General features: G+C 40.8%; 1 protein-coding gene across 1 annotated transcript in view; it reads left to right on the forward strand.

Annotated features, from left to right (window-relative positions):
* ADAMTSL1 (ADAMTS like 1) overlaps positions 1 to 25,925 on the forward strand; it is a gene marked incomplete at its 5' end in the record, with an annotated part of 247,590 nt that overhangs the window by 27,200 nt on the left and 194,465 nt on the right. Inside the window, one exon of the mRNA XM_081319841.1 lies at positions 18,231 to 18,276. Within this exon, the coding sequence (XP_081175967.1) occupies positions 18,231 to 18,276 (46 nt within the window). The remainder of the gene's footprint in view (positions 1 to 18,230; positions 18,277 to 25,925) is intronic.

Raw genomic sequence — 25,925 nt, forward strand, 5'->3', positions numbered from 1 at the left:
TTAGCCAGTACAAATATATTTTAAATAGTAAACTCTGACCTTGAATTAGCACAGCAATAAGTGTATAACTTTTTCCCCCTTATTTTCATACAATTATGAATGTAAAGGACTACTAAATGGTGATTGTGTGTGTGTGTGTGTGTGTTGCTGAATATGCAGTTGAAACTGAAAAGGAAAGAAATCCACCCAAACTTTAGGGATTTAGAAATAAGCTTAAATATATGATACGTAGCTTTAAAATTTAAAAACAGTACTATCTGTGCTTTGGGTTAGTGGTTGAGTTTCCTCACTGCAGCTTATTATTTTACAGACGTGTGTCATATGACAGAGAATTATGTGTACCACACATAATTCTGTAACAAATGAAATAAAGAATAATGCTAGATTTGGGGTTGTACGTTTGATAAATGAAGAGTTGGCATACCAATTGAACACTATGGAACAGACTACGCCACAAACCAAAGATAAATATTTTTCCTCCATTGAGGAATGTTCACAGTGTATTATGCCTTTTCAATTTATGTATGATGCCTTCCAGAGCATTAAGGACAAGGCGAATACAGTCTCATTGTTTCAGCTTTGAAGCTATGCAAAGCATATATGCCTTTCTTGTAAACATCGGTGCACGGCTAAGCAGCTGAATAAATGCAAGTAATTTATTTTCCAAATGTCAGCTGCCAGATCTTACGAATCCTATTCCTTGAGCTATTCAGGTCAAATACAACTGTTGTTTTGTTATCAACCAGTTCCACTGTCTCTTTGGAAAAATCTACTTTATGTGCTCCACCTGATCCCCAGAGAATTGGGTGCAAGAGTTTATCTCTCCTCTCTAGTTGTTGTGTCATCAGAACAGGACAGCAACCTCTTCTAGGGCAAAAATAGACGTCAGCCATGAGTCACTTATATCCCCGTTGCAAATTCAACCTACAAGAGTAATGATACGTGTGAATGATCTTGGAAGACAGAAAGATGGACCACAAACAAGACAATGGTCAGATAACCAGCAGTTGAGTCCAGGGAAGGAATGGGGGGAATGGCGAACGTCTCAGAAGAGACTCTCTCGAATTTGTTGGACTATGGGTAGTCCTCAACTTACAACCAATTGCTTAACAGCCATTCAAAGTTACAACGCCCCTCCCCAAAGCAACTTACAACTTTCTTCCAAAGTTACATTTGCCCTTCCCCATGGTCACACGACCACATTTAAGCACTCAGCAACCCGGCCCACATTTACAACTGCATGCAGTGCCCTGCAATCACATCACCACAATTTACCACTTTCGTTCTAGAAACTGGTGTTTACTTCCAGTTTCCGGGGGGGGGGGGGAAGGCCCACAGCGAACAATAGGTTCCCTTAATGATGGCAGGGTTTGCTTAAAAACTGCAACATAATGTAAAAAAAAAAGTCATAAAATTGCATCCAGTCATGTGATTACCTACATTATGACCGTCATGATTTACAGTTGCAATGGGCAGGCTCAATTATAAGCCATAAGGACTACTAGTATAAAGGTGAAGGGGGAGGGGGGAGATGTAGTTTTAGACTTGCAAGGTTAATGCCAGCCTTGCAAGGCTGTGTAGACAAGAGGCATACCCAGTAGCATTAACTCATACGTTTACACTAACAGAATTTTCAGATTTGAAAATGCCTCTCTCCCATCAGCCTTACGTTACCTATTCTACTCAAAAACACATGAGAATATTCCTTGCTTGCTTCTAACCGGCTTGCCTTAGCAAAGACATCCATTAGAAATAGGGTGGAAGGTTAGCTATGTTAGTCCAACGACTGTTGCATTCAAAGGGATAGATCAGGAGTAGGCAACCTTGGCTCTTTTATGATTCGTGGACTTCAACTCCCAGAATTCCTGAGCCAGCATGGGATAGACTATATTATAAGCTACATTTAGAGTCATCTATATTTAGAGTCATCTATATTTAAAACAGTGGTTGTGTGGCAATGCTACTAGGTCAGAGCTGCCAACATCCACTAGGTGGCAACAAGGGATGAAAAACCTGAACGCTTTGCACCCATTCTAAATGGATTTTTTACTCCCTGATACATTAATATATATTTATATAATTACTATATCTAAATCTGCAAGGGAGCATGGCTGCTTGCTGTTCGGTTAATGTCCGTTGAGACTACAGTGTGCTTTTTAAATTCTCAGTGTACTGCCCTTGACGTGAATGGTCAATAAGTGAAAACCCATACCTATATATTTTGACTCCAAATATTTTTCATTTGTCCTGTTCTTTACATCTTATAAACAAGCTTAACCTCCCTTGTATTTAAACAGCTATAACATAGCATTTACCTGACACACACACACACACACCCCTTTCGTTTGGCCTAACGTTTTTAATATGTATTCCAAGAATTAGAGTTTAGCAATATTGGACTAGTGACCTTTCCTATGATGATCTATGGAATCCAAAGTGGTTTTCATTCCAGATTTGAGCCCATTTTTTTGTTTTACTTGGCACCCTGTGAGGCTGTTCGCTTTTGTCATCATCCTTCCCTGTCAAGTTTTATTCTCTTTGCAAGTTGTGGCTGATTATGATTAGTCATGATTTCATTTGTTCTGTATTTTCACGGTGCTCAAATTTAAGCTCCCTTGTCTTGAATGGGAAATAATTTTGCAACTGAAAACCCCAAATCGTTATGTTATATATAATACATTATATATATAACACTTGCTTCTTCAATTCCTTCTGCCCGTTGTGTAATGTGCTATGAAATTGAAGCATGCCTCTCTGTTTCATCAGGTTAGGATAACTCATTATTTTGCTTTTGGTGGGAGCAATGGAAGCATGCCATAGTTAAAATTTTATTTTACAAGGCATCTTTTGTTGATTATTTTTGGGCAAAAGGTATATTCCCTTTCCTATATTGAGTTTTAAAAAAAACCTTATCTCTAAAAATAGCTGTCATTACATAATGCGCATTGTCAGAACTTGAAGTTTTATCTAATAGTTTTACTAGCCATTTCATGGAAAAGAATCATTCTCTTATGTGCATATTTACTAATCATGCACTTAATGTACATTTTCAAAACATTCTTTCTAAGGGAAATAGGACCTCAGATCTGTAGTACAGTTGTTTTTAAGGAGAAAAACCTAGTGTCATTGCACATCTATAATTGATATTAGTGTGCAATATCACACTAACCTTCGGGTGAGATTCAAGGTGCTGGTGATGACCTATAAAGTCCTAAATGGCTTGGGTCTGGGTTATCTGAGGGAACACCTGCTGCCGGCATCAAGCTCCCTTCGTCCCGTGCGCTCCCACAGGGAGGGCCTTCTCAGGATACCGCCGGTTAGGGAATGCCGGCGGGTTATTCCCAGGGGAAGAGCATTCTCTGTGGGCGCGCCGGCCCTATGGAACCAGCTCCCCATGGAACTTAGGACTGCCCCCGACCTTCGCTCATTCCGCAGGGACCTGAAAACTTGGCTCTTTGAGCTGTCTGGCCCAGGCTGAGGGGTTTTAATTTTTATTAGGCTTTAGTTTTAAATTTCGGGGACTTTATTTAATTAATTGTTTTAATCTGATTTTAATTTTAGTATGTTTGTTTTAATCTTCCCTGTACACCGCCCTGAGTCCTCCGGGAATAGGGCGGTATATAAATTTAATAAAATAAAAAATAAAATAAATAAAATAGATAAGATAAGGCAAGGCAGGGCAGGGCAAGACGAGACGAGACAAGAATTATTGTCATTTTTTACTGTGAGCATACTGACACAGATTAAAATGAATTTCTGTTGCCTGCTCTCAAAAGAAAGTATATATCTCCCCATACCCATATATAACACACATATACACATGCTACATGCATATATATACCTAGGCCCATACATACTGTATATATACATGTATATGTATTAATTACTGTCCGTTTTGAATACATAGTGGAAAGAGGAAGCTTGAGAATTCACAAGGTTAATGCTATGTGGAACAAAACTGTGATTGAATCTAGATGTTCTGCTTCAGATACCACGAAGCCCTCTCCCAGAAGGTAGCAAGGAAAACAGGTTGTGAAGAGGATGTGTAGCGTCCCAGACAATACTGCTGACCCTGCTCAAGCATCGCTTATATGCTATGTCCTTGATGGAAGGGAGTGAACTACCAATAATTTTTTCTCCCATCCTCACCATTCTCTGCACCACCTTCCTGTCCGAAGCAGTGATACTTCCAAACCAGACAGTGATGCAATATGACAGGATGCTCTCAATCATCCCTCTATAGAAAGTGGTAAGGACAAGGGAAGGAAAATGTACTTTTCTTATGTGACACAGAAAATGCAGGCACTGCTATGCCTGCTTCACCAGTGTCTCACTGCTGAGCGACCAAGCTAGCCTACTCATTAGCTGCACACCCAGAAACTTCATGCTGCTAACCACCAATAGTTGCCCCCATTTGATTAATAAAATGCTTTGAGGGTTTTCCCTTGCTGCTGTTTTGTCCTCGTCCTCATACTCAAGCACTTTTATTATCACAGATTCAGTATAACTGTTGGCTTGTAAAAGGATAGACAAAATGGAATCCGTGGACATCTCTGATGGTGCTGGCCAATGTTTTTGCACCATCTGACTAAGAATTAAAAATAGAATGCTGACATATGGCAAAATGCTAGTCTGTCCAAAAAAGTTCCTGGTCTCCACATAAGATCCATGGGTATTCTTGGGAAATGAAGGGTGTCATCCTGCCCAGAAAAAAAAAGTAAATCCCAGTTACTGTATAATAGCCATCTTGGGAAACTAGCAGGAATTGAGGGTAAAAGCCACGCCAGTTAATTAATAGGTGTTTTTGCTAACTGCACCTGAGAAGGCAGACATTTGTGAGCATTCTAATAGCATGCTTTCAAAACTTCAATGTACATAGGCTTAAAATGTTTGTTGAAGCCTTCTTACTTCTTTCTAACCTGCACATCTTTGCACCGCATAGAATTTGTTCTTCAGAGCAGCATCAAAACAGTCAGTTATCATTTGTAATCATCCCTCATAGGGATGATTCTTTGGGATATAGATTCAAAGCTCCATCTGCTTCTATTTCGTTTTGCCTGCAGGATACACAAAGTTCTCCAAATCACAATGAATTATTCTAATGGTAACTTTGATTGTAGTATATTAAAATATATCAAAATTAAAAATAAGGCCAAATCTCCAATATAAATTGTAACGCTACTGAAACTGATAATCTATATCACTTAACGTCAGTAATTTTGCCAGCATAATTCTGTAAGCCAGCAATGGATTTTTCGTGACCAGCCTTTGGGGGAAAAAATCTAGTTCTGGTACCAGTTCTTCACTTGAGGTCTAACTCCTCTTGAATAAAATGTCTTTACATTTTATTACTTCTACGTTTCTGTAAATTCTAAAAGAGCATTATGAGACTTTTGCGAGAATTCATAGTAATTATAGCTATACCTATGAATTTAATTTAGTTCCAGTTGGACAAAATAGACCGCAGGGGTGTCAAACTCAATTTCATTGAGGGCCACATCAGCATTGCAGTTACCTTCAGGGGGCTGGGTGGGTATGGCCAGGGTGGGCGTGGCCTACTGGGTGGGCGTGGCTAGAGTGCATATGGCCTACTGGGTGGGCGTGGCCAGCTCTACATGGTTCGCATCAAGGGTGCCTATGGGGGCCTGGACAGGAGTGGGACAGATCTGAGGGTCTCTGGCAGGAGGAGGGTCTCTGGGCCAGGGCCTAGGCAGTGGGGACCGTTCCCTCACTGTTTCCAGGATGGCTTCGCGGGCCACATGAAACCACTTCGCGGGCCGGATCCGGCCCCCGGGCCTTGTGTTTGACATGTCTGAAATAGAGGAATTCATTCAAAGCTATGAATGTTTGGGGATAATCTTATGAATCCGCGGGGAGGCAGTCTTAAAATGTATGAATTTAAAAAATCAAATATTTCTGAAAGAGCAGATACTCCCTCCTGAAATTTAAATTTAGATAGAATTGTTGTAAGTAATTTACTTTGTGAAACATAATAAAATTCAAAGAAAATAAGTATTAAAATGCATTCCCCCCCCCCAATAACACGTTCAGCATAAAGGATGCTTGTGAAATATCCATCTAGAAGAGCAGAAGCCATAAAATTGAACTGAGTGCTAGCAAATGTAGCTAAATTGTTTGGAATGTCAAAAATATCCAGGTAAACTATATGGCCTCTAATGAAATTAAAAGATAACTTAAAATGCAATGGGGAACAGAGTACACCCAATGAAGAACCGATTTCATTGTCCTTGATGTAAATGCTAAGGATAGATTTTGCCTAGTCGAGAAATGTATGGAAAGTCTAGTTTATTAAAGAATGTCTTTGACAAAACACTAACACAATTATCTTTTCTGAAGGAGAAACAAATAGCCTGAAGATTTATTTGCATAGATCACTTTCAACCAAAACCTAAATGCTTGAACGCAAGCCGTATATTCCACAGAGGGAGAACTGGCCTCTAAACAGAACGCAGTCGATATGCACTTGGCCATGCCAAGAAGAACAGAAAAACTTTGAAAGCAGACACTCCACAGTGGGATTAAAGTCCCAAATCCAAATAGGAATGCCCTGAAACAATGGAGGCAAAGTTTAACACTGAACACCTGGAGTGCAGCACAGATAAACTGTCCTTTGCTACAGAAAAACAGACCCCGTTTGATGCAGATTGAATGGCAGAGTGTCAGCAAGCAGTTCATGGAGGAAAGACTGAAATGTTATACATAGGTATTAAAATTGTCTGATTTGCTCAGTATCCTGGCCATTAAGAAACAAATAAACACTATAGAAAGCCCAATTAGAAAATGCACACAGGTTTTTTTTTTCCTCGTGCTGGAACTGATTGTCAGCTAGTGATCCAAACAACAGTACATACACAAGATAATCTTTTTGGCTAACTCTAGATAGAGAAACAGCATCATCTGCACATTGCAGAAGCAGCTTTCTAGTCACAGTCAGTTTGGGTGAATGAAGTTACCCAGGAATCTTGACCAGTTAGAATAGAGCTGGAAGGGACCTTGGAGGTCTTCTAGTCCAACCCTCTGCTCAAGCAGGAGACCCTACCTACACCATTTCAGACAAGTGGCTGTCCAGTCTTTTCTTTAAAAAAAAACCCTCCAATGATGAAGCCTTCGAGAATTGTTAAAATTCCCTATGAAGAATGTCGGTTGTGGGGTGGATTTAATACTTCTCATCATCACCTGAGCAACATTAAAGAAATTGTCGTCTTTCAATAAGCTTTTCTTCTCTGTAAAACTGATGCTCTCTTCTAAGCCACAAAGTTTTTGCCAAGTTAAAACCATAATGCACCCGAAGATTAAAAAAAAAACCACAATCCGGAATATAGATAACACATACGACGTTATGAAACCAGTGGGGAATTTGTAAGACAGATTAGCTAAAACAAATCATCATCATGTTCTAATATTTGTTTTGTGTTCCAATTGCAAGAAAATCATAGGCACATTTTGAGGTAGCTGGTAATTTTGTTCAGGTTTTAAAATGCTGAATGATTGTGGCATGTTAATCGGCATGTTAATCATGAATCATGAATTAAATAAATTCCAAATTATTTTTCACTATAAGCAGCTACCATGGCCTAACAGTAGTAATAGGGTTGGAGAAGGCCAGTATAGCAAAGATTGCTCAGAACAGCTCTCTTTTGTCAAATGGTAGGACTAATGTCCTAATAAATATAATTGCAATTTGTGGGGATCTAGCAGGCAATTCATGTGAATGTCTTTAGGTTCAATCAGATAATTTGTCCTTCTAATCAAATGTTATATACTCTGATTGGCAGTAGATTTCAAGGATCTCAGGCTGATCTATCCTCTACACAAAAAATACCATCGCTTTGTCTGATGCGTTCCAAATGCCCTAAGCAGGAGACTAAACATATCAGGCAAAGACCAGTGCAAATATATAAAATTGGTGGGAGGAAGGATCACTTCGTTATCCTATTATCATATAATACTATACAAAAGCATCTGTTTTGAACTGGAATTAAATACAAGTCTGAAAATAAGGGGTAATATTTTGTAAGAGTATGGATTAAAATTGGCAGTGCATTCCCCGCTGCCACCAAAGTTTTCTTCCTGGGTGCATTGTGTAAATGCAGCTACTAAGCCATACTATTCATTATCTAGTATGGTTTAGTTGACATTGATTGGCGCTTGGAGTTCAACAGAATAATAGAATTGGAAGGGACCTTGAAAGTCATCTGGTCCAACCCCCTGCTCAAGTAGGAAATCCTATACCAGGGGTAGGCAACCTCGGCTCTTTTATGACTCATGGACTTCAACTCCCAGAATTCCTGAGTCAGCTATGCGCAGCTCTCCAAACTGCTGCCGCCCGTTTGGAGAGCTGCTGCCTTCGTCAAACATGGACGAAGGCAGCAACTCTCCAAACGGGGTGGTGGAGGTTTGGAGAGCTGCGCGCTCAGCTCCCCAAACCTCCGCCACCCCATTCTCTCAATGGGACTTTTTTACTCCCACTTTTTTTCCAGAATGGCGGAGGAGGACTGGGAGCCGCAGGAGACGGCTTAAAGAGCCGCATGCGGCTTCGGAGCCATGGGTTGCCGACCCGTGGACTAGACATACACAATTCCTGTAACTATTCTTTGTATGTTTTAGCCTCCCTCCTCCTAATCACTCATGTTGCTCTTCTCTGCTCTCTTTCCAGAATTTTGTATTGTGATGACTAGAAATGAATGAATGCAGTATTCCGAGTGTGATCTTACTAAGGCTTTGTAAAGCAGCACTAGAACTTCATGATATCTTGATTCTATCTCTGTATTCATGCAACCTAGAATTGTACTGGCTTTTTGGCTGCTGCCATGCACTGCTGGCTCATATTTAAATAATTGTCCATTAGGACTCCAAGATCCCTCTCAGCGTTATGGGTATTAAGGCAAGTGTCACCTAGTCTGTACCTACACAGTTGGTTTTACAGTGTAAAACCTTACTTTTGTCTACGTTGAATTTCATTTTGTCAGATAGGGTTCTTTTCGTTAGATTTTGTTAGATAAGGCAAGATTCTTTACTATTCCTATTTGAAGACTGAACCTAGAGTCTGTGAACAAAATACATAAGCAGGAGCACTCCAGACAATGAAACTCATCTCCACAGAAAATGTTTGCCTCTTTATGGAAAGACAGCAAAGAGCATTCATTCTCTTGACCGGAAATCAGGAGCATGGAGCAGTCACTAAGAAAATCTTTGCTTGTGTTCCTTACAGATTTGGATCTAAGTTGTTTTGGTTTTAAAAAGTATTTCGAATATTGAATTCATTAACATTCACGGGAGGGCAAAGAGCAAAATGTGCATTGCAACAATCATGACATAAACCACACCCTTTCCTATTTGCATAAGGGGTGGCATCATGACCTGTGTTACTTCATTTTGGTATCCTTGTGGTTTCCTGTGATGCATTTACTTAACTGCCGCCATACCAGCCTTTTGGTTAGCATTTATTCACATGGTTATTAGGAAAAAAAATCACAGTCAAACACCTGGAAGATAGTTTCCATATTATCTTCTTTTTAAAAAGAATAAAAAAGAGATCTTATTTGTAGCAATTTCCTTTAGCTTGATAGTTTCCCAGATTATTTTGTTTGTTTATTATGAAACTTAAACCAAGTAACACGGTGCCACAGTGAACGTTTCGACGAAATCTCATCCGTCATCCTCAGGCACCAGCCTGAGGATGACGGATGAGATTTCGTCGAAACGTTGCCCTGATACCTCCAATTCTACATGGGAAAAAACCCGAATGACCAAAGATCTACATACAAACACCCGCGAAAACCTCAGAAAACACACACACACACACACACACACACACACACACACACATATATATATATATTTCAGACTTACATTCTGACTTGAAGTTTTTAAGAGTTATATTAGGTTCCTTTTTTGAGAGGATGTCAGAGCAGAAATGGTTTTCTTTCATGCTGTCAATATTCTTCTCTAGGATCTAGAGCTTATGGAGTTAAATATTGTCCTGAATTGTGGAGAGACTTCCAAAATAACCATGGTGTGCCATAGGAATATATAGGAGAATCTGGATTTTGCATTTCCACTGAAAAGATCCAGGCAAAGCTTGGGATACAGCCCTTTAAGTTCAAAGAGGCAACTCAGCAAAGGAGGGGTGAATGGGTTACCAAAGGCTGTTCCTAATAATATTAGGAATAAATTTAATGCAGCTTTATTACCTTTTATGAATGTTATAAAATTACATTGGTGTAATTTAGAGTGCAATGCATCCTAGGGACATTTGTGTGAAGCTCAGATCTCTTCCTTCCTCTCACACAAAGGCTGGCATTCAGTTCATTTCGCCTGTGACAAATTATTTACATCAGAAACGCTGACGCTCTAAAACCTGAGATGGGGCAAATGTTATTTATGCTAAAAGTATTAATTTCTAATAGTTTTTAGTCTCCTGCTCTATTACTTCTTGTCTTGCTCTCATTTCGGATCATTATCCCATACTACTTGCCAGATGTGTGCCTCTGGCAGCTCAAAGATTATGATTTGTGTTTTGATTTTCCTAGACAGTTTGCTGAGTGCAGTGACTGCTGCTGGCATTGTTCCAGCTGGTTGTTTATTTTGTTACTGCTGCAGGAAAAATATTCATAAAATATGGTTGCTTTTTTTTTATTAAAGTTACCAGCGGAGGTTTAATCTATTCCTTGCCTATTTTTCTGATCTTAAAGATTAAGACCTAAATCAAAACAGTCTCTACTTTTATTTTCAGTAGGGTCTTTTAAAATCTCAGGGCTTTTTGTATGTTTTCAAATTGCCCTTATTGAATTTTAAGTGTTTGGCCAATCACAAACAATTGGGTAACAAATTTTGGATGTCTCTATGGGCTGTACCCAAGGCTGTGCAAGGACGCACAATATATAAACTTGTTTTACCAAGGAAGAACATCAGTCTGGCTTTTAAAAATTTGGCAGAATCATTTGTGTACCTGTTGTAGGCCAGTATTCCCACTCAAATAGTAATATGCCCAACCTTTCTGGATTAACATTGATTGATTTGATTAAATTTATATGCTGCCCTTCTCCCTGAGAAAAATTTAAAAGAGAATTAAATAATAAATGCAAAATTGCTAAGCACATTGATTTGTGCTTTAGATTGTAAGCCGCCCTGAGTCTTTGGAGAAGGGCGGGATATAAATGGGATTAAAATAAAATAAAATAAAAAATAAAAATTATGAGACAATTTAACCCAGTAAAAAGCCTAATTAAAAAACGTAGTCAGTCCAGGCCCGCTTGTTGGAACAACCAGGTCTTCAGGTCACGGCGGAAGGACCAAAGGTCAGGGGACATCCGCAGCTCCGGAGGCAACTCATTCCAGAGGGTTGGCGTGCCCACAGAGAAGGCTCTCCCCCTGGGGGTTGCCAGCCGGTATTGCCTGGCCGACGGCACCCTGAGGAGGCCAACTCTGTGGGAGCGAACCAGGTGATGGGAGGTTGACAATGGCAGCAGGTGGTCTCGCAAGTACCCCGGGCCTAAGCCATGTAGGGCTTTAAAGGTTATTACCAGCACCTTGAATCGCACTCGGAGGGTAACCGGAAGCCAGTGCAGCTCACGCAGGAGTGGTGTAACATGGGAGTACCGAGATACTCCCATAAGCACCCGCACGGCCGCATTTTGCACCAGTTGAAGCCTCCAGGTGCTCTTCAAGGGCAGCCCCATGTAAAGAACATTGCAGTAATCCAGGCAAGAAGTGACGAGGGCGTGGGTAACCGTGCATAGGTCATCTTGGTCCAAAAAGGGGCACAACTGGTGCACTAGGTGAACCTGTGCGAAAGCCCCCCTGGTCACGGCCATTAGATGATCTTCCAAATTAAGACGTGAATCCAGGAGGACACCCAAGTTATACCTCCCCCTCATCAAAAGAGATGGAACTTGTTAGACAATACGAGATGCCGGTATCCACAGCCACTCGGTCTTGGAGGGGTTAAGCCTGAGCCTGTTCCTTCCCATCCAGACCTGCACCACCTCCAGGCACCGGAACCGACCCCTGAGGCACCCCACAAGTGAGGGGCCTCGGGGTAGATCTCTGTCCCCCTGCCAATACAAACTGCGAGCAGCTCGAGAGGTAGGAGGAAAACCACCATAAAACATTGCCTCCCACTCCCAACCCCTCAAGCCATCGCAGCAGGATACCATGGTTGATGGTATCAAAAGCTGCTGAGAGGTCAAGTAGGACCAGGACAGAGGAACAGCCCCTGTCCCGGGCCCGCCAGAGATCATCCACCAGTGCTACCAATGCCATTTCCGTGCTGTAGCCAGGTCTGAAACCGGACTGGTACGGGTCCAGATAGTCCGCTTCATCCAGGAATTGCGGAAGCTGATGCACCACAACACTCTCAACAACCTTCACTACAAAGCAAAGGTTGGAGACAGGACGGTAGTTATTCAACGAGGCCAGGTCCAGAGCAGGCTTCTTGAGGGGCCTCACCACCGCCTCTTTTAAGGTGGGGGGAAGACACCCTCCATCAAAGAAGCATTGACAACTGCCTGGAGCCAGCCCCCTGTCACCTCCCAGGCGGCCGAAACCAGCCAGGAGGGACATGGGTCCAGTAAACAAGTTGTAGTGCTCAGTCTATGCGTGATCCTGTCCACATCATCCAGAGTCACAGGGTCAAACTCACCCCAAATGGTATGATCAAGACCTGGCCTCTCCACTCCACTGGATTCCGCCCAGTCAGAGTCCAAGCCAGTCCAGATCTGAGCGATTTTGTCCTGCAGATACTGTATAAATTCCTCAGCCCTACCCTGCAAGGGGTCATCCCTCGGTCCCTGATTAAACAGGGAGCGGGTCACTCTAAACAGGGTGGCTGGGCGGTTATCTGCGGACGCAGTGAGAGCGGAAAAGTAGACATGCTTTGCCGCTTCCATCACCACTAGGTAAGACTTAAGATAAGTTCTTAGCTGTGTTCGATCAGATTCGTATCCGCTGGACCTCCAACAGCTCTCTAGGCGTCTTTTCCGGTGCTTCATCTCCTGGAGCTCCTCGGTAAACCAGGGGGCCACCCGGGGTGTGCGCCGCGTCAGAGGCCGCAAAAGCACAGCTCGATCCAAGGCCCCAGCAGCTGCCCTCTCCCAGGCTTCTACTAGGGCCTCGGCAGAGTCATGGGCAAGGGAAGCAGGAAATGTCCCAAGCTCCGTCTGGAACCTCTCAGGGTCCATCAGGCACCTGGGGCAGAACCACCTGGTCGGTTCCACCTCCCAGCAGCGGGGGGTGGCATACTGAAAGTCTAGCTGGAGAAGAAAATGATCGGACCATGACAGGGGTTGGATAATTAAATGCCCCCTACCCAGATCATTAATCCACTGCCCAGAGATAAAAACCAGGTCGAGTGTGTGCCCTCCATTATGGGTCGGGTCCTGAATTATTTGAGTCAGGTCCATGGCCGTCATGGAAGCCATGAACTCCCAGGCCAACTCAGACGCCTCACCCACGGAAGGCAGATTGAAATCCCCCAGAACTATAAGCCTGGGGAACTCAATCGCCAACCCGGACAAGATGTCGAGAAGCTTGGGCAGGACTGATGACACGCAGCTGGGAGACAGGTACGTAATCAATAGGCCCAACTGAACTCCAGGACCCCACTTCAAAAAGAGAGACTCACACCCACCTATCTGAGGGACAGTGGCCACTCGCAGACAAAGACTCTCCCTAATAATAACCGCCACCCCCCCTCCCCTGGGCTTGCGGCTGGTGAAGCACCCAGAAACCTGGTGGGCATAATTCTGAGAGAGGGACACCCCCCTCTTGGCCCAACCAGGTCTCTGTGATGCAAGCCAGGTCCGCGTTCTCCTCCTCAATAAGATCCTGTATGAGGAGAGCCTTGTTCACCACGGACCTGGCGTTGATATAGACCAAACTGAGCCCAGGTTCCTGTAATCCTATGCCCCCGGGGGAGCGAGAAGAGCAAAGAGGGCGGGAACAGGCCACCGCTTGAAGACAGCGGTGGCCCGTTCCCCGATTATGATAAAGCCCTCTGCTCCCACACTCTCTGCCCCTCCCAATCATTGTCGGGATAGAAAGACCCTCCTCACTTGGAGCTGCATCCATTCCCAAACCCCTACTCCCCCCACGACCATCCGATGGTCTGGACTGCTGTCCGGGTCGAACTCTCCCAAGTTCATTCCAGATCCCTTGGACCTCTCCCCTCCCGGATCCCCTTAAAATGTTATTTAAAAATACTAGTAAAAATCCCCTCAGGTTCCTCTTTGCGGCATGCCATTTCTCGGGGTCCCACAACCCATCATCGAGGAAGATCTTCCGTAAAACAGATGGACGCTCCTGCAAGAGGGGGGAATCTCACAGCGAGTAAAGATCTGCTTCACTGTACACTGGCATACAAAAGGGAAACGGTAACATCAGACAATGAAGGGTGCCAGAGATGGAATCAATAAAAAGTTCAGTCAGCCTGTGGCAGATCCCAAAGCCAAAATCGTGGTAACGATTGATGGCGGCGACAGCGGAAGCCATAATAAAGGTGGCCATGACAACTCCAAAAAGGGGGCAGCCCGATGACAATAACAGTGGCCCATCGCGGCGGACCCAAAACAACAGGTTCAGCCACGACAGCAAGAACAGCTGCAGCCTCCGCGGCGGCAAAAAGGGGGGAGGAGGCGAGTACAACAGCAACAGCAGGCACCATGGCAACAGCAACAGCAGGCACCATAGCCGCAGCAATAGCGCCACCAGGTCCACTGCGTCCGTAGAGCCAAGCTTGCTGAGTGGCGGAGGGGGGGGAGCCACGATATCAAAAGGCTGCATATATAATATAAAATGCAGTATATATGAAAGCATAGTCAAGTTGCAAACTGGGAACAGATTATTTTAAAAAGGTCTAAACATACTAGTGTGTATTAATTCAAAATCATATCAGGATCTGATTATCCAGTCCGGAAGCTGAGTTGACTTACTATTTTATCTTCTTTTTCACATTTCTTGAAAGTGCTACAAAAGTTATTTATTTTGAACTGTCACGGTCCTGTGGTCCCTATTGTTAGGAACTCTTGCCCATCTCTCTCTCTCTCTCTGTCTCTCTCTCTCCCTCCCTCCCTCCCTCCCTCTCATTTGTTTTAATTCCTCTTTGCGTGCAGTGTATAGTAAGTGGGGTTTTTTTGTAGCCATAACCAATGGAAGCTCTCAGGAATGGGCTGGGAAACTGGATAATATTCTTTGCCTGTTTCTGTTGGACAGTGGAGAGAAAGAGCATGAGTGTTCCTGTATGTTTTCTGTATTTCAAGGTAATAGAAATATAGACAATCTCAGATGAATTTCAGACTGCTATGTAAGAGAACATTGATGATCTGCAGCAAAGCAAGCAGCTGATGACTAAAACATCAGGGGAAGGATCCAATGAATAACTTGCTTCAGCAACTACTCCCACATAATAGATAAAGTTCACAGCAGATGAAGGCCCAAATTTAGGGTTGTGAGTCTGCTCTATAGTAATTGAAAGGATAACGTCTTTGTTGTCCAGATTACCCCAGCTGGATGAAAGGAATAAGACCACTTTATATATATGTTCATATAATGTGGGTTCTTTATTTTTAATATTGCCTGTTTTAAGAGACAGAAAAGGATTTTATGCTTGTTATATAGCATAATTACATTCTGTTTGACTCATGTGTATAAAGAAGGCAATTGTTAGAGTATGAAATTTATAATAGTTTGTACAACTATGATAACTAAGTCATTCATGCCTTACTTACCTCTGTCCTGGATTAACGGGGAACAATGCACTCTATATATCGAGCTGCTCTTAAAGACTACTTGGAAGCTAAAGCTGGTCCGGAATGTCACAGCACAAATAATTATAGTGAACTTTGGTACAGGAGTTATGTAACACCAATCTTTCTTGAGCAGCACTACTTACCAGTGAAGAGTCTGTGTGCAATTCAAGGGACTGGTGATCACTTAAAAAAAATCCTTCATTCTCTGGGTTTGGATTTCATCTGCCTTGTTCTCCTTTCTGATACAGTAGCTGTCTATCTCTGCCATACTATCTGCATTATGAAACTGCAGCCCATCCCTCTTAAAATTGGTTCATCTCATTACTTTAAGAAGGTCCTAAAGACCTAGTTCTTTCCCCAGATGCTGGCCCAGTTGTAGCCATATGAGTTGTGTGTCCCTCTGTTTTTATATGTTTATTTTGTTATGCTTCATTATTTCATCATTTTATATATATTGAATCAGACTAGCTGCCACTTGTCTGACTTTTGTCTAGCCTGGCGAGTTTCCATCAAGGTAATAACCATATGCCATTGCAAAAACCAATCAATTGGTCATGGACTGGACACTTCTCCAATGGAAGAGAAATTTGCCAGTCAGTTTGTCTAGAATTAAAGGGACATATTAGGTGGATTTCCCTCACATGCTACCAAAAGCTTCTTTTAAGCATTGTTAAAAGTAGTCAAAGTTGCATTTGTAACTAAAAAAGGTTCCCCCGCACATGCATGCTAGTCGTTTCCAACTCTAGGGCCCGGTGCTCATCTCCGTTTCAAAGCCGAAGAGCCAGCGCTTGTCCGAGGACATCTCCGTGGTCATGTGGCCGGCATGACTAGATGCCAAAGGCGCACGGAACGCTGTTACCTTCCCACCATAGTGGTCCCTATTTTTCTACTTGCATTTTTACGTGCTTTCGAACTGCTAGGTTGGCAAAAGCTGGGACGAGTAACAGGCGCTCACTCTGTTACGCGGCACTCGAGATTCGACCCGCCAAACTGCCGACCTTCTGATCGACAAGCTCAGCGTCCTAACCCACTGAGCCACCGCGTCCCTACTACTACTACTACTCAGTTACAAATGCAACAGAAAACATGGTTGTTGTTTTTTTAAGTCTGCAATTTAAAAAAGGAATAGGGATGATGGTTTATGCTCAATGAAAATAAATTGTTTTCAGCAATCACGTTGATATGTAACATGGCATTAATAATATCTGAACATATGGCTATAATTTGGGTGTCAATGTAAGTTTTAAAAATATAAATATATAGATAGCAATTTTCTTCAAACTGAGTAAACAAATTCAGTTAGATTGTAGGGAACAACATCCCCGGGCATCGCCGAAGGATCTGATTAAATCGATTCATTTGGGAAACACAACTAAATTCACTGCCTCTCTTATTGTGACATCATTTGGGCCAAACTCTACTAAGTTATTAAATATTCCAGTCTAACTTGTGAATTTTTCATCAGGAGACAACTAAAACTTAAAGAAATGTAAGTAATGAGTAAATATACAATGTTATTGGAGGGTTTTTATGGTAGACTGTGAAGCAACTTTTTCTGTTTATGCCACTCCTTTCAGTGTTGTGGATTTTAATTTTAACATTCATTTTAAAAAATGACAATAAAATACAGGTAACCCAAAGGAATCCAGCCTTCAACAAACCAAAGTTTTCTCCTTTGAATGCAGCAGCCTTTTCCATTTTTTGAAAATGACTGTACTAGTGGCCTTTTCTCTTTGCATGTGAGCATTATGATTCTAAGGTATTGCCCAATGAAAAATATATTTAACTAAATGGTAATATTGTGCTTATCACTGTTAAACTATTTTGTGTACTCTTAGTTTGAATATAGCTGGACATGTGAGGTTTAGCAATTTCACAATTAATGTCACCACCCTGATAAAATAATGTCTATGTCAGTATCGAAATTTTTTAATGAATTTTTATTGAATGTCTATAGGTAATTGTCAGCAACTCCTGTGCTAAACTTTCTTGTAACTATTCTCTTAACTGCTTCCTGGCCCAATGAATAGGAAATAACACCACATACTGTACACCTGAAAAAAATAAAGTGGACTATAATCCACAGATGGTTATAACATTAATAAAATTGAGCCTATTAACATAAAGAGGATCTTATTTTTCTACAATAGACAAGGATAGGAAACTGTGGACAATTTACTATAATTAGGCAATCGTAATCTCTTCTTGATGACTGCCATGCAATTTTGCAGGCACAAAAATGTTAAGAAGAGAATAAGAGAAATTGCGCACGGAATGTGTATTTTTGCTCCAGTACAATACATAGTGACAAAAATGCATTTAACAATATTCAACAGTTGGAACGGCGAATTCCGTGTAAATGACTGTAAATGATAGGTGGAGATGACTTTTACTTGAGCAACTAGGAACGTTCTGCTGGTTAGTATGTGATATGTGCTTTTTTTCCCCTTTTTCTGGATGTAGGAGCTGTGAAGGACGGAATATTAGATATAGAACATGCAGCAATGTGGTAAGTAAATAATTTTCACATATTACTGCAGTAGATCTTCTGTAGTCCCAAAATTGTTTTCCTCATTCTTCATGTGTGAAGGGTTAATTGAACGACTAGGAACCCCCTTCTATGGTATGACTCTATCATTCTGCAGACTTCCCTCTTTGACATTTCTTACTTTTTGCCTATTTATTTGTTTGTGGTTATGTTGTGTGTGTATTTAAAAAGAGGTTATCCAAATTCCACATGACTGTAACATTTGCCACTATGCTGAAGGGATACCCTAGCCTAGAAAGTGACTCAACAATCTTAAGTTTATGTTAGTGAAATATGGAATCTCAAATGAATAATGGCCATGTGTAAGCATATTTATGGTCAAAATGTTGTTGATTGGGTACAAGATGCATTACCTCCCACACTGACAAAGTGCTCCTTCTTACAAGGAAAGTGTATTTATCTCCTTTTGCACTAAAGCCTTGAAAGAAGGAAGTCTTTTACCCATGGCTTTTTCTTTCACAACTTTCTGTACTTGTCCAGGAAGCCTTAAATTTAACATTTTGGGTTCTTTTTCCCATAATGAACTTTGTTCGTGAATATCCTCCCTGTATTCTCTTCTTTAATTTGGCTGAAATCCTCTGCATAACACATTGCTTAAATCCCATTGATTTTGTTGGCATTTAAATCACTTTAGTTTTCATAGGCTTACACTAGAGTCCCTTTGGAGTCACAGGAGTCTTCCTTCAGTCTAGTTATGGGCTTCCTTCATTGGGAACAACTGGAGAACTGTTGGGTAAATAAGGCTGCCTGTGGCTTTTTGGGTTGTGCTCCAGCTGCGAGGCACTTTCGCTTCACCAGGACATTGAGAAGACCAACGAGATTAATTCACGTCCGTCAAGAAAAACACCATGGTTCTGCAGAAAAGAAATGAATGAGACATTGTCACAACTGATGGGATTTAAACTGTTGCTTGGGGTTAAGTTGTTCTTGCTGGATCACCCTGCTGGGAAGCTGGGATTACACCTAAATTGAAGCTTTTGTTTATAGGAATGGCTGAACTTTGCCAACTCTTTCTCTCTTTCTGTTTAATGTTGTTCTTAGGGTAGGTCTTGGGCTATGATACTGAAAACATTTATCTGCAAAATAAAGATTCACAGATAACTGTCCCAAACAGTCAGAAGTATGCTAGAATCCTAGAGGACTGTGGAAACTACATAGACACAAGCTGGTCTCTAGCCTTTGTCCCAGATTTAAGGCTTCTGGGACCCACTAAACTCTCATAGTTAATCAGAAGTCCAAGGAAATAAAAACCTTATAAATCACCTTAAAAATGGCTGTCTCCGTAGAGGGTTAAAAATAACAGGACAATTGAAATTCAGAATTAATTCAGAAAGCAATTTTGGTGCATACCTGACATGCAGCAGTATTTCCATATCAGCTACCATTCTGTTAACTATTTCTTCAATAGTTCATATTATTACCTCACTATGGAAGAGTCAATTATACGCAGTTATACTCTAGGATCAATTGTTGCTGCTTAATGGCTTTATTACTTGAAGTATACTCAAGTAACTTGAATGAAGCCTATTGTCCACAAATTGGACTGACTACCTATTTGTTTCCAACTTGCTTCACAGTATAGATATTGATTTATTAGGCCCTAAATGTATTGTGGGGGCATGTGTTCCCGTTCTTCCTTTGAGATTTGGAGGAAGGTTCACTTTGGAACAATAACCCTTTTTGTGGCACCCTCATCATGAAGCATTCAGCACCTCCAAAATTTTTGCTTTGTTCATTGCTTAAAAAAATGCCCCTTCACCTCAACTCCCAGATCTTTTTCAGTTGGTTTGAGAAAAGCCTTGAGTTTCCTATTTTGTTGAATATTTCATGGCTGCATCTTAGGACTAACTGAACTTGAGTATTATGTAGATTCTAAGTATTGCTGTCTATTGCATACCCTATAACTTCTGCTTTCATCTGTAAACTTCTGCTTTCATCTATTTTTAAAAAAGTCTATAAAAAGATACATTCTATGGCCCTGGCCCAAGTGAGAAATATTAAGCAGAATATTTATAGCCACCTTTTTCTTTTTTTTCTTTTTTTGAAATATGTTAACAATACATAATTAAACACTATTTTTTAAAATATTTATTTTACAAATTATAACTTAAAATATACTAAATAATCTATTTGCTAATCATTAGGCAGTCCCAAATAATTTCTCATTTATCAACTTGTTTAGTTAAAGCTTGATCTTAGGGGATTGCAATGATTCCTAAAGGATAGCGCAAGCTGCTGCCCTAAGCAATGAGAGTGGAATAGAGAGAAACAAATTTGTAGCAAATTGACCCACAGTTAATATAACAAAATATACATGCAGACACATGAATTTATACACACAGTTCATTGTGTGCTGAAACAAACACTTGAGAACAGCAATTCCAGCAGTGATACTGCTAAACATAAACCATTCTCTTTTTGCTAAGTAAGAGTGTTTTGAGTTTACTGTTTATTTGTACATACTAGAAGTATGTTTTTTAACTGGAGGAGGAAAAATAAAATCTCTAGAAATGTTATTTGGGGGGGGTGTTGGCTGTAGCAATGAGATCTCGTGCATTATCCTAAGCCACAGGTCTGCAACCCGCGGCTCCAGAGCCACATGCGGCTCTTTCAGCCATCTCCTGCGGCTCCCAGTCCTCTGCCATGTGCAGTCCAAAAAAAAAAAGTGGGACTAAAAAAGTTCAACCAATCAATTCAAATATGCAGGGTAGGTGCATATCTCGCCTTGGCTCCACTCTTCAGTCAAACCCTGTTCTGTGCATGCGCGCATGTATGCGCATGTGCACACATTTTTTTTGCGGCTCCCAGTTTTTCCTTTTGTGAGGGAACCGGTTCAGAGTGGCTCTTTCACTGTTCCAGGTTGCTGACCCCTGTCCTAAGCAATCCCTTATTTTATCAACTTTTGAATTAGACTGCATGGACAAAGGGGACACAGGACAGATGGAAAGGCAAGATCAAGGTCTAACTTTGAGCCAATTTACATAATAATGCCCACACGGAGACACCAACAAACTGGTACAAGTTCTGCTACTTTGTATAGAATGCAAAGGCCCTCTGTTCTTTATCTTCTGTTGCCCCACACACACACAAGCTTACTCCCCACAGATTTTTTTTTAATGACAGACAAGGCAAGGAAGAACATTTTCTGTGGTTGCCTTTTGCTATGAGTTTTGTTAACTTCAGTGATTGCTAAGTGGACGTCAATGGATGAAAGAAGGGCTGTAGCCCAGTAGAAGAAGTGATACACTCCTCAGCCCATCCCTTATTTTCCTGTTGTTTTTTCAGAAAAGTATTTTTTGGGGGGGTGGGGGGAGATAGACACTAGCTTCATGCTATGTGGGAGGTGCCATAATTAAACATTGCCAAGCCAATGCCTCCTGGGTAATGCCTCTTAAAATCCTGGCAACCAAGGCAGCAATTACAGTGACTAAGGTTTATTTATTTTACTAGAGTTGCATCTTGGGGGTTTATTTTTGTCTGCCAAGAGATAATTCAATGCACCATTTTCTGTCTCTCAAAAGTGCATAAAGAACCTATCATTGTTGACGTGTTCTTGGAGACCATTACTAGACATTCAAGCCAGCAGCAAATCTTTGATAAAGATAGTCAGAGCAACAGTTACAATTTGTGGATCTGGGCATTCTTACCTGATCTTTGGTATCTGTTGTGTCATTAGACCGTGTCATCACTAGTGACAGGCATTGCCTTCCTTGAGATGTATAATAGAGAGATAGTTGACCTGATCCAAGGGAGCAGGGGTTACATACTCCCCTTCTTTCTGTCTCTCCTCTAAGCAGAATAATCATGGTCGTGGTTAGGCTTGAGGAAACTCTAGTGGTAGCATCCCCATTTTAAAATAATTGGGATTCATGATAACCTGGAGACTGGATAGACCTAAGTGCATTTTGCCATCTACAGAATAGTTCTCAACAGACCTTATTCATTGCTGTAACTTTGAATGCATCACAGCATCTTGCCATCATGTTCGTTATAGTTAGTCCATCTTTCCTCTGTCAGGTCAAAATGAGCTTTGATGACTAATGTGAATTTTCTCCATGTTCCTACTCCAGTTTCCTAAATGGCTTGTAACTGGAAATGAATTTTTCCACAAAGTTGATAAAAGAACCAAAGTAATATGTGGGTTTTTCCCCCCTCATAATATACCTCTGGGGATATTTAGCATTATATTTTCCCTTTTGGAAGGAAAATAGTATGGTAGGCAAGCAGCTGGTTAGAGACTTTATTTTGATTGAAATCCATCTTCTAGCTCTTTTCCCTCCCAAAGATTCAAGGAAACCTTCATTTAGCATTAAAAAAAAATTATTGCATGTTTTTGCTCTGTGGATTTAATATGTCCGGGTCTGGGAAATCTATGATCCCATGCAGTTTTTATTTTTTATTTCCTCCTACCTGTATTGTTTGAAATTCATTTAGAGATGTGAATCAAAGTGAGCCTGATCCTTGCATAAATAGTAGTATGTTTGCACTGAAATGAATGACTAGGAAATATTATAACTGCCTCACAAAACTGTCTTTAAATTGTTTTCTGCACATATTGCAGAGATAGTTCAAAATTGTTCTTTCAGAGTCCAGGGAATAGATCAGTCAAGGGTGGAAGAGTCAGGATCAGAAAAAGGAAAGAAGGCGAGGTTGTCAGAATAAAAAGCTAACTTGAGGGCTAATCCACATGGAGCCCCATTTCCATCTGTCCTGTGTGCCATCGTTCACTCCCTAGAGACTAAAATGGACAATGTGAAATTTGAGCGGGCCACGAACAAGAAGTATATATCGGAGGTGGTGACCCTTTGAGAGCTGTATGCAACGAAATTTCATTTTGATGTATGCCGATTGGTGTACATTCAAAGTGACAATAAAGTTATCATTATTGATCTTATTTCCCCAGCAGTTCCATTTTGCGCACAAAAGAGGTGCATCTTTTTCTCTCTCTCAAGCATTCATTGCTTTCACAAGAGCAGAACGGCAATAACCAAAGAAGTAAATTGAAGAAATCCAGATAAAACTGACAAAAAAGCTTCTTCAGATTTCTCTTGCATTCACTGCGTTTTTCTTTTCTGAATCTGTTATTGAAAGTTTTAGCAACCCATATTCTATGATCTTGCTTTATATAATATTAGAACCTTTGCTCTTTCTTTTTATTACGCTCGGGTGCAGCATATTGAACATATTAGTTTATTTTTCCTCACTTGGAGCTTTTATTAGTTCCCAATATTCCATTGAGAGAGCCAGTCCTTCCTTCTCAAGTTTTAACTTGAAGAATTTGTTTGACTTCATTCTATGTTAGAGTCCATGGGGAGGGGGGGAAGCGAGTATAATGTCTCACAATATAGTAACAATAAATACTTTAAGCGAAAAATATGTTAAGTTCCATATTCCTATGGGCCACTGCATTCAACAAGCCAGTGTCCAACACTATGTTCCACAGCTTATCAGGAAGCTACCTCAAGATACCATTGTCAATACAGAGACTTAAGTCCAATTTGTTAAATAAATGCAAATCTTTAGATGTAAATCTAAATGTATATTTGATGTGCAAATATTATTAAGGGAGAACTAAAACATCGTCCTGAAAAGTGACCTAATTCACTTCATGCAAATTTAATATTCCTTTGCAAGTCTGTCTGTATTTTTCATTTAAACATAAAATAAAATAAAAATATGTTACCATTGACCAACATTCTTTTTAGGGCTTGTCCACACTGCTGAGTTACTCTATCACCAGAATGGACGAGTAACATCCAAAATGGAAAACAGCCTCTATTAATCTCCCACTCATCTTCAAAAAAACTCAGGGCATTTTTTTTATTAATCAACTTCAAAAGTGCCTTTAGCACTCCTGCCTCTTTCAGTTAGTGTTTTTCAACTTGTTACAGGCTAATCCCAGCAGTTCACTAATTTATTTATTTATTTATTTTGCTTATCAAAGTTTTGGCCACCGATCTTACCAGAGCGTAGCTCTGGGTGGCTTAAAATATTAAAATAAATAAATAAAACCATATAAATAAAATACTACAAAAGTATAAAAATACAAAACACAATGGCTAAAAAGATGGGGAGGGAGGGGGGAGGGATCTGATATGAATCTGTCAAACATCTCCAACATGATGCCCGATCTTTGGAGTCCCAAGCCAGTTGGCAGAACCAGGTTTCTAGGCTTTACGGAAGGTCAGGAAGATTGGAGTGGACCTCACCACAGGAGGCAAGATGTTCCAAAGGGGTACTTCACAAAGAGTCTTCAATTGAGTCATTGCTGTGGTAACATAATGGCCATCACTCTTTGCCTTGCAAATGGAAGGGTGTTGGTTTGAAACCCAGCAGAGATGGGTTAGATGTGCATACTTGCATGCATATATATATATATATATATATATATATATATATATATATATATATATATATATATATATTAATATTATAATGTACATCTTTTCAGAAATGTTGAGACTATCCTGATGACCTCCTGCATTTCAAAATTTAGTACTGTGCTACTACTGTTAGAAAGAGCCAGCCCAGAAGTTCTTAATTTTGGTGGCAAGAAAGAGCTATTTGTGTTCTGAGTTGTGGTAGAAAACTGAGAGAGAAGCCAAGCAAATCTGTCTGAAACCATTCTGCGACCCTGAAGGAAAACTATCCTTTGTTATTTCTTGGAAAATGACCCTGAATGCAGCAAAAGAAAAAGACACATTTTTAGAATTTGCTGTGTTATTATATACCCTTGGTATGAAGCGTAAACAAAGCTCCTAAGTGACTCACACGTTCCTTGGCTGGATGGAACTTCTCACACTGCTTTCTCTGCCATACTGGAGATCCCTAAACTCGTGGTTTTTGAACATTGTTCTTTCACCCCTTTGTTTCCTGGAGATTCACCTTCAGCTGCCAAATATGTTCTATTTTTAGTGACCAACCCACCCACCCCAACTCATTCTCCTAAAAATTATCTTTTTTAAAGAAAAAAATATCATCTGAAAGCATAACAGTGACAACCTGAATTTTCACTTTCAAATTTTTAGTAATATTTTTTTTCCAAGTTCACATTCGGGGGGCCTTCTGGTATGATTCCCTTCACAGAGGCTGGATCTACCACTCTGTACATTAAGCAAATTAATTATGTAAGATAAGTCAGAAGGTCTAAACAAACAAAGTCTTATTAAATCTCAGCCACCTTCTCCTCCACCTATCTCCGTATTCCAGAAAACTTCCAAAATACGAACTTTATGTTGTTATTACTTACATCAGCCAACTAAGCTATGAGATGGAGTACTACCCTCATCTTGCAAATCAGAGGACAAACAAATTACGGTGCAATGGTATCTTTGCTATATTAAAAAAAATGGAATCTAGACCCGGAGCTATGTGCAGCTTAATTCCTTTAGAAAAAGTTCTCCAGCACAGAGCATTGACCTTACAATCTTTCACAAATTGTTTTAATCCCACAACACACAGCAGGGCGCTGAATGGGGATCCAACTATTCTGGATTAAAATTGTGATTTAGCTTTAGCATTGTACGTTAACCCAACCAGTTGTGCCTTTTCATCACGTAATGTAGCTGATGCTCCCACTCACTGTTGCAGGAGAACTGCTTCTCTTTCGC

Source organism: Vipera berus (assembly GCF_964194415.1).
Source record: "Vipera berus genome assembly, chromosome: 2".
NCBI lineage: Eukaryota > Metazoa > Chordata > Lepidosauria > Squamata > Viperidae > Vipera > Vipera berus.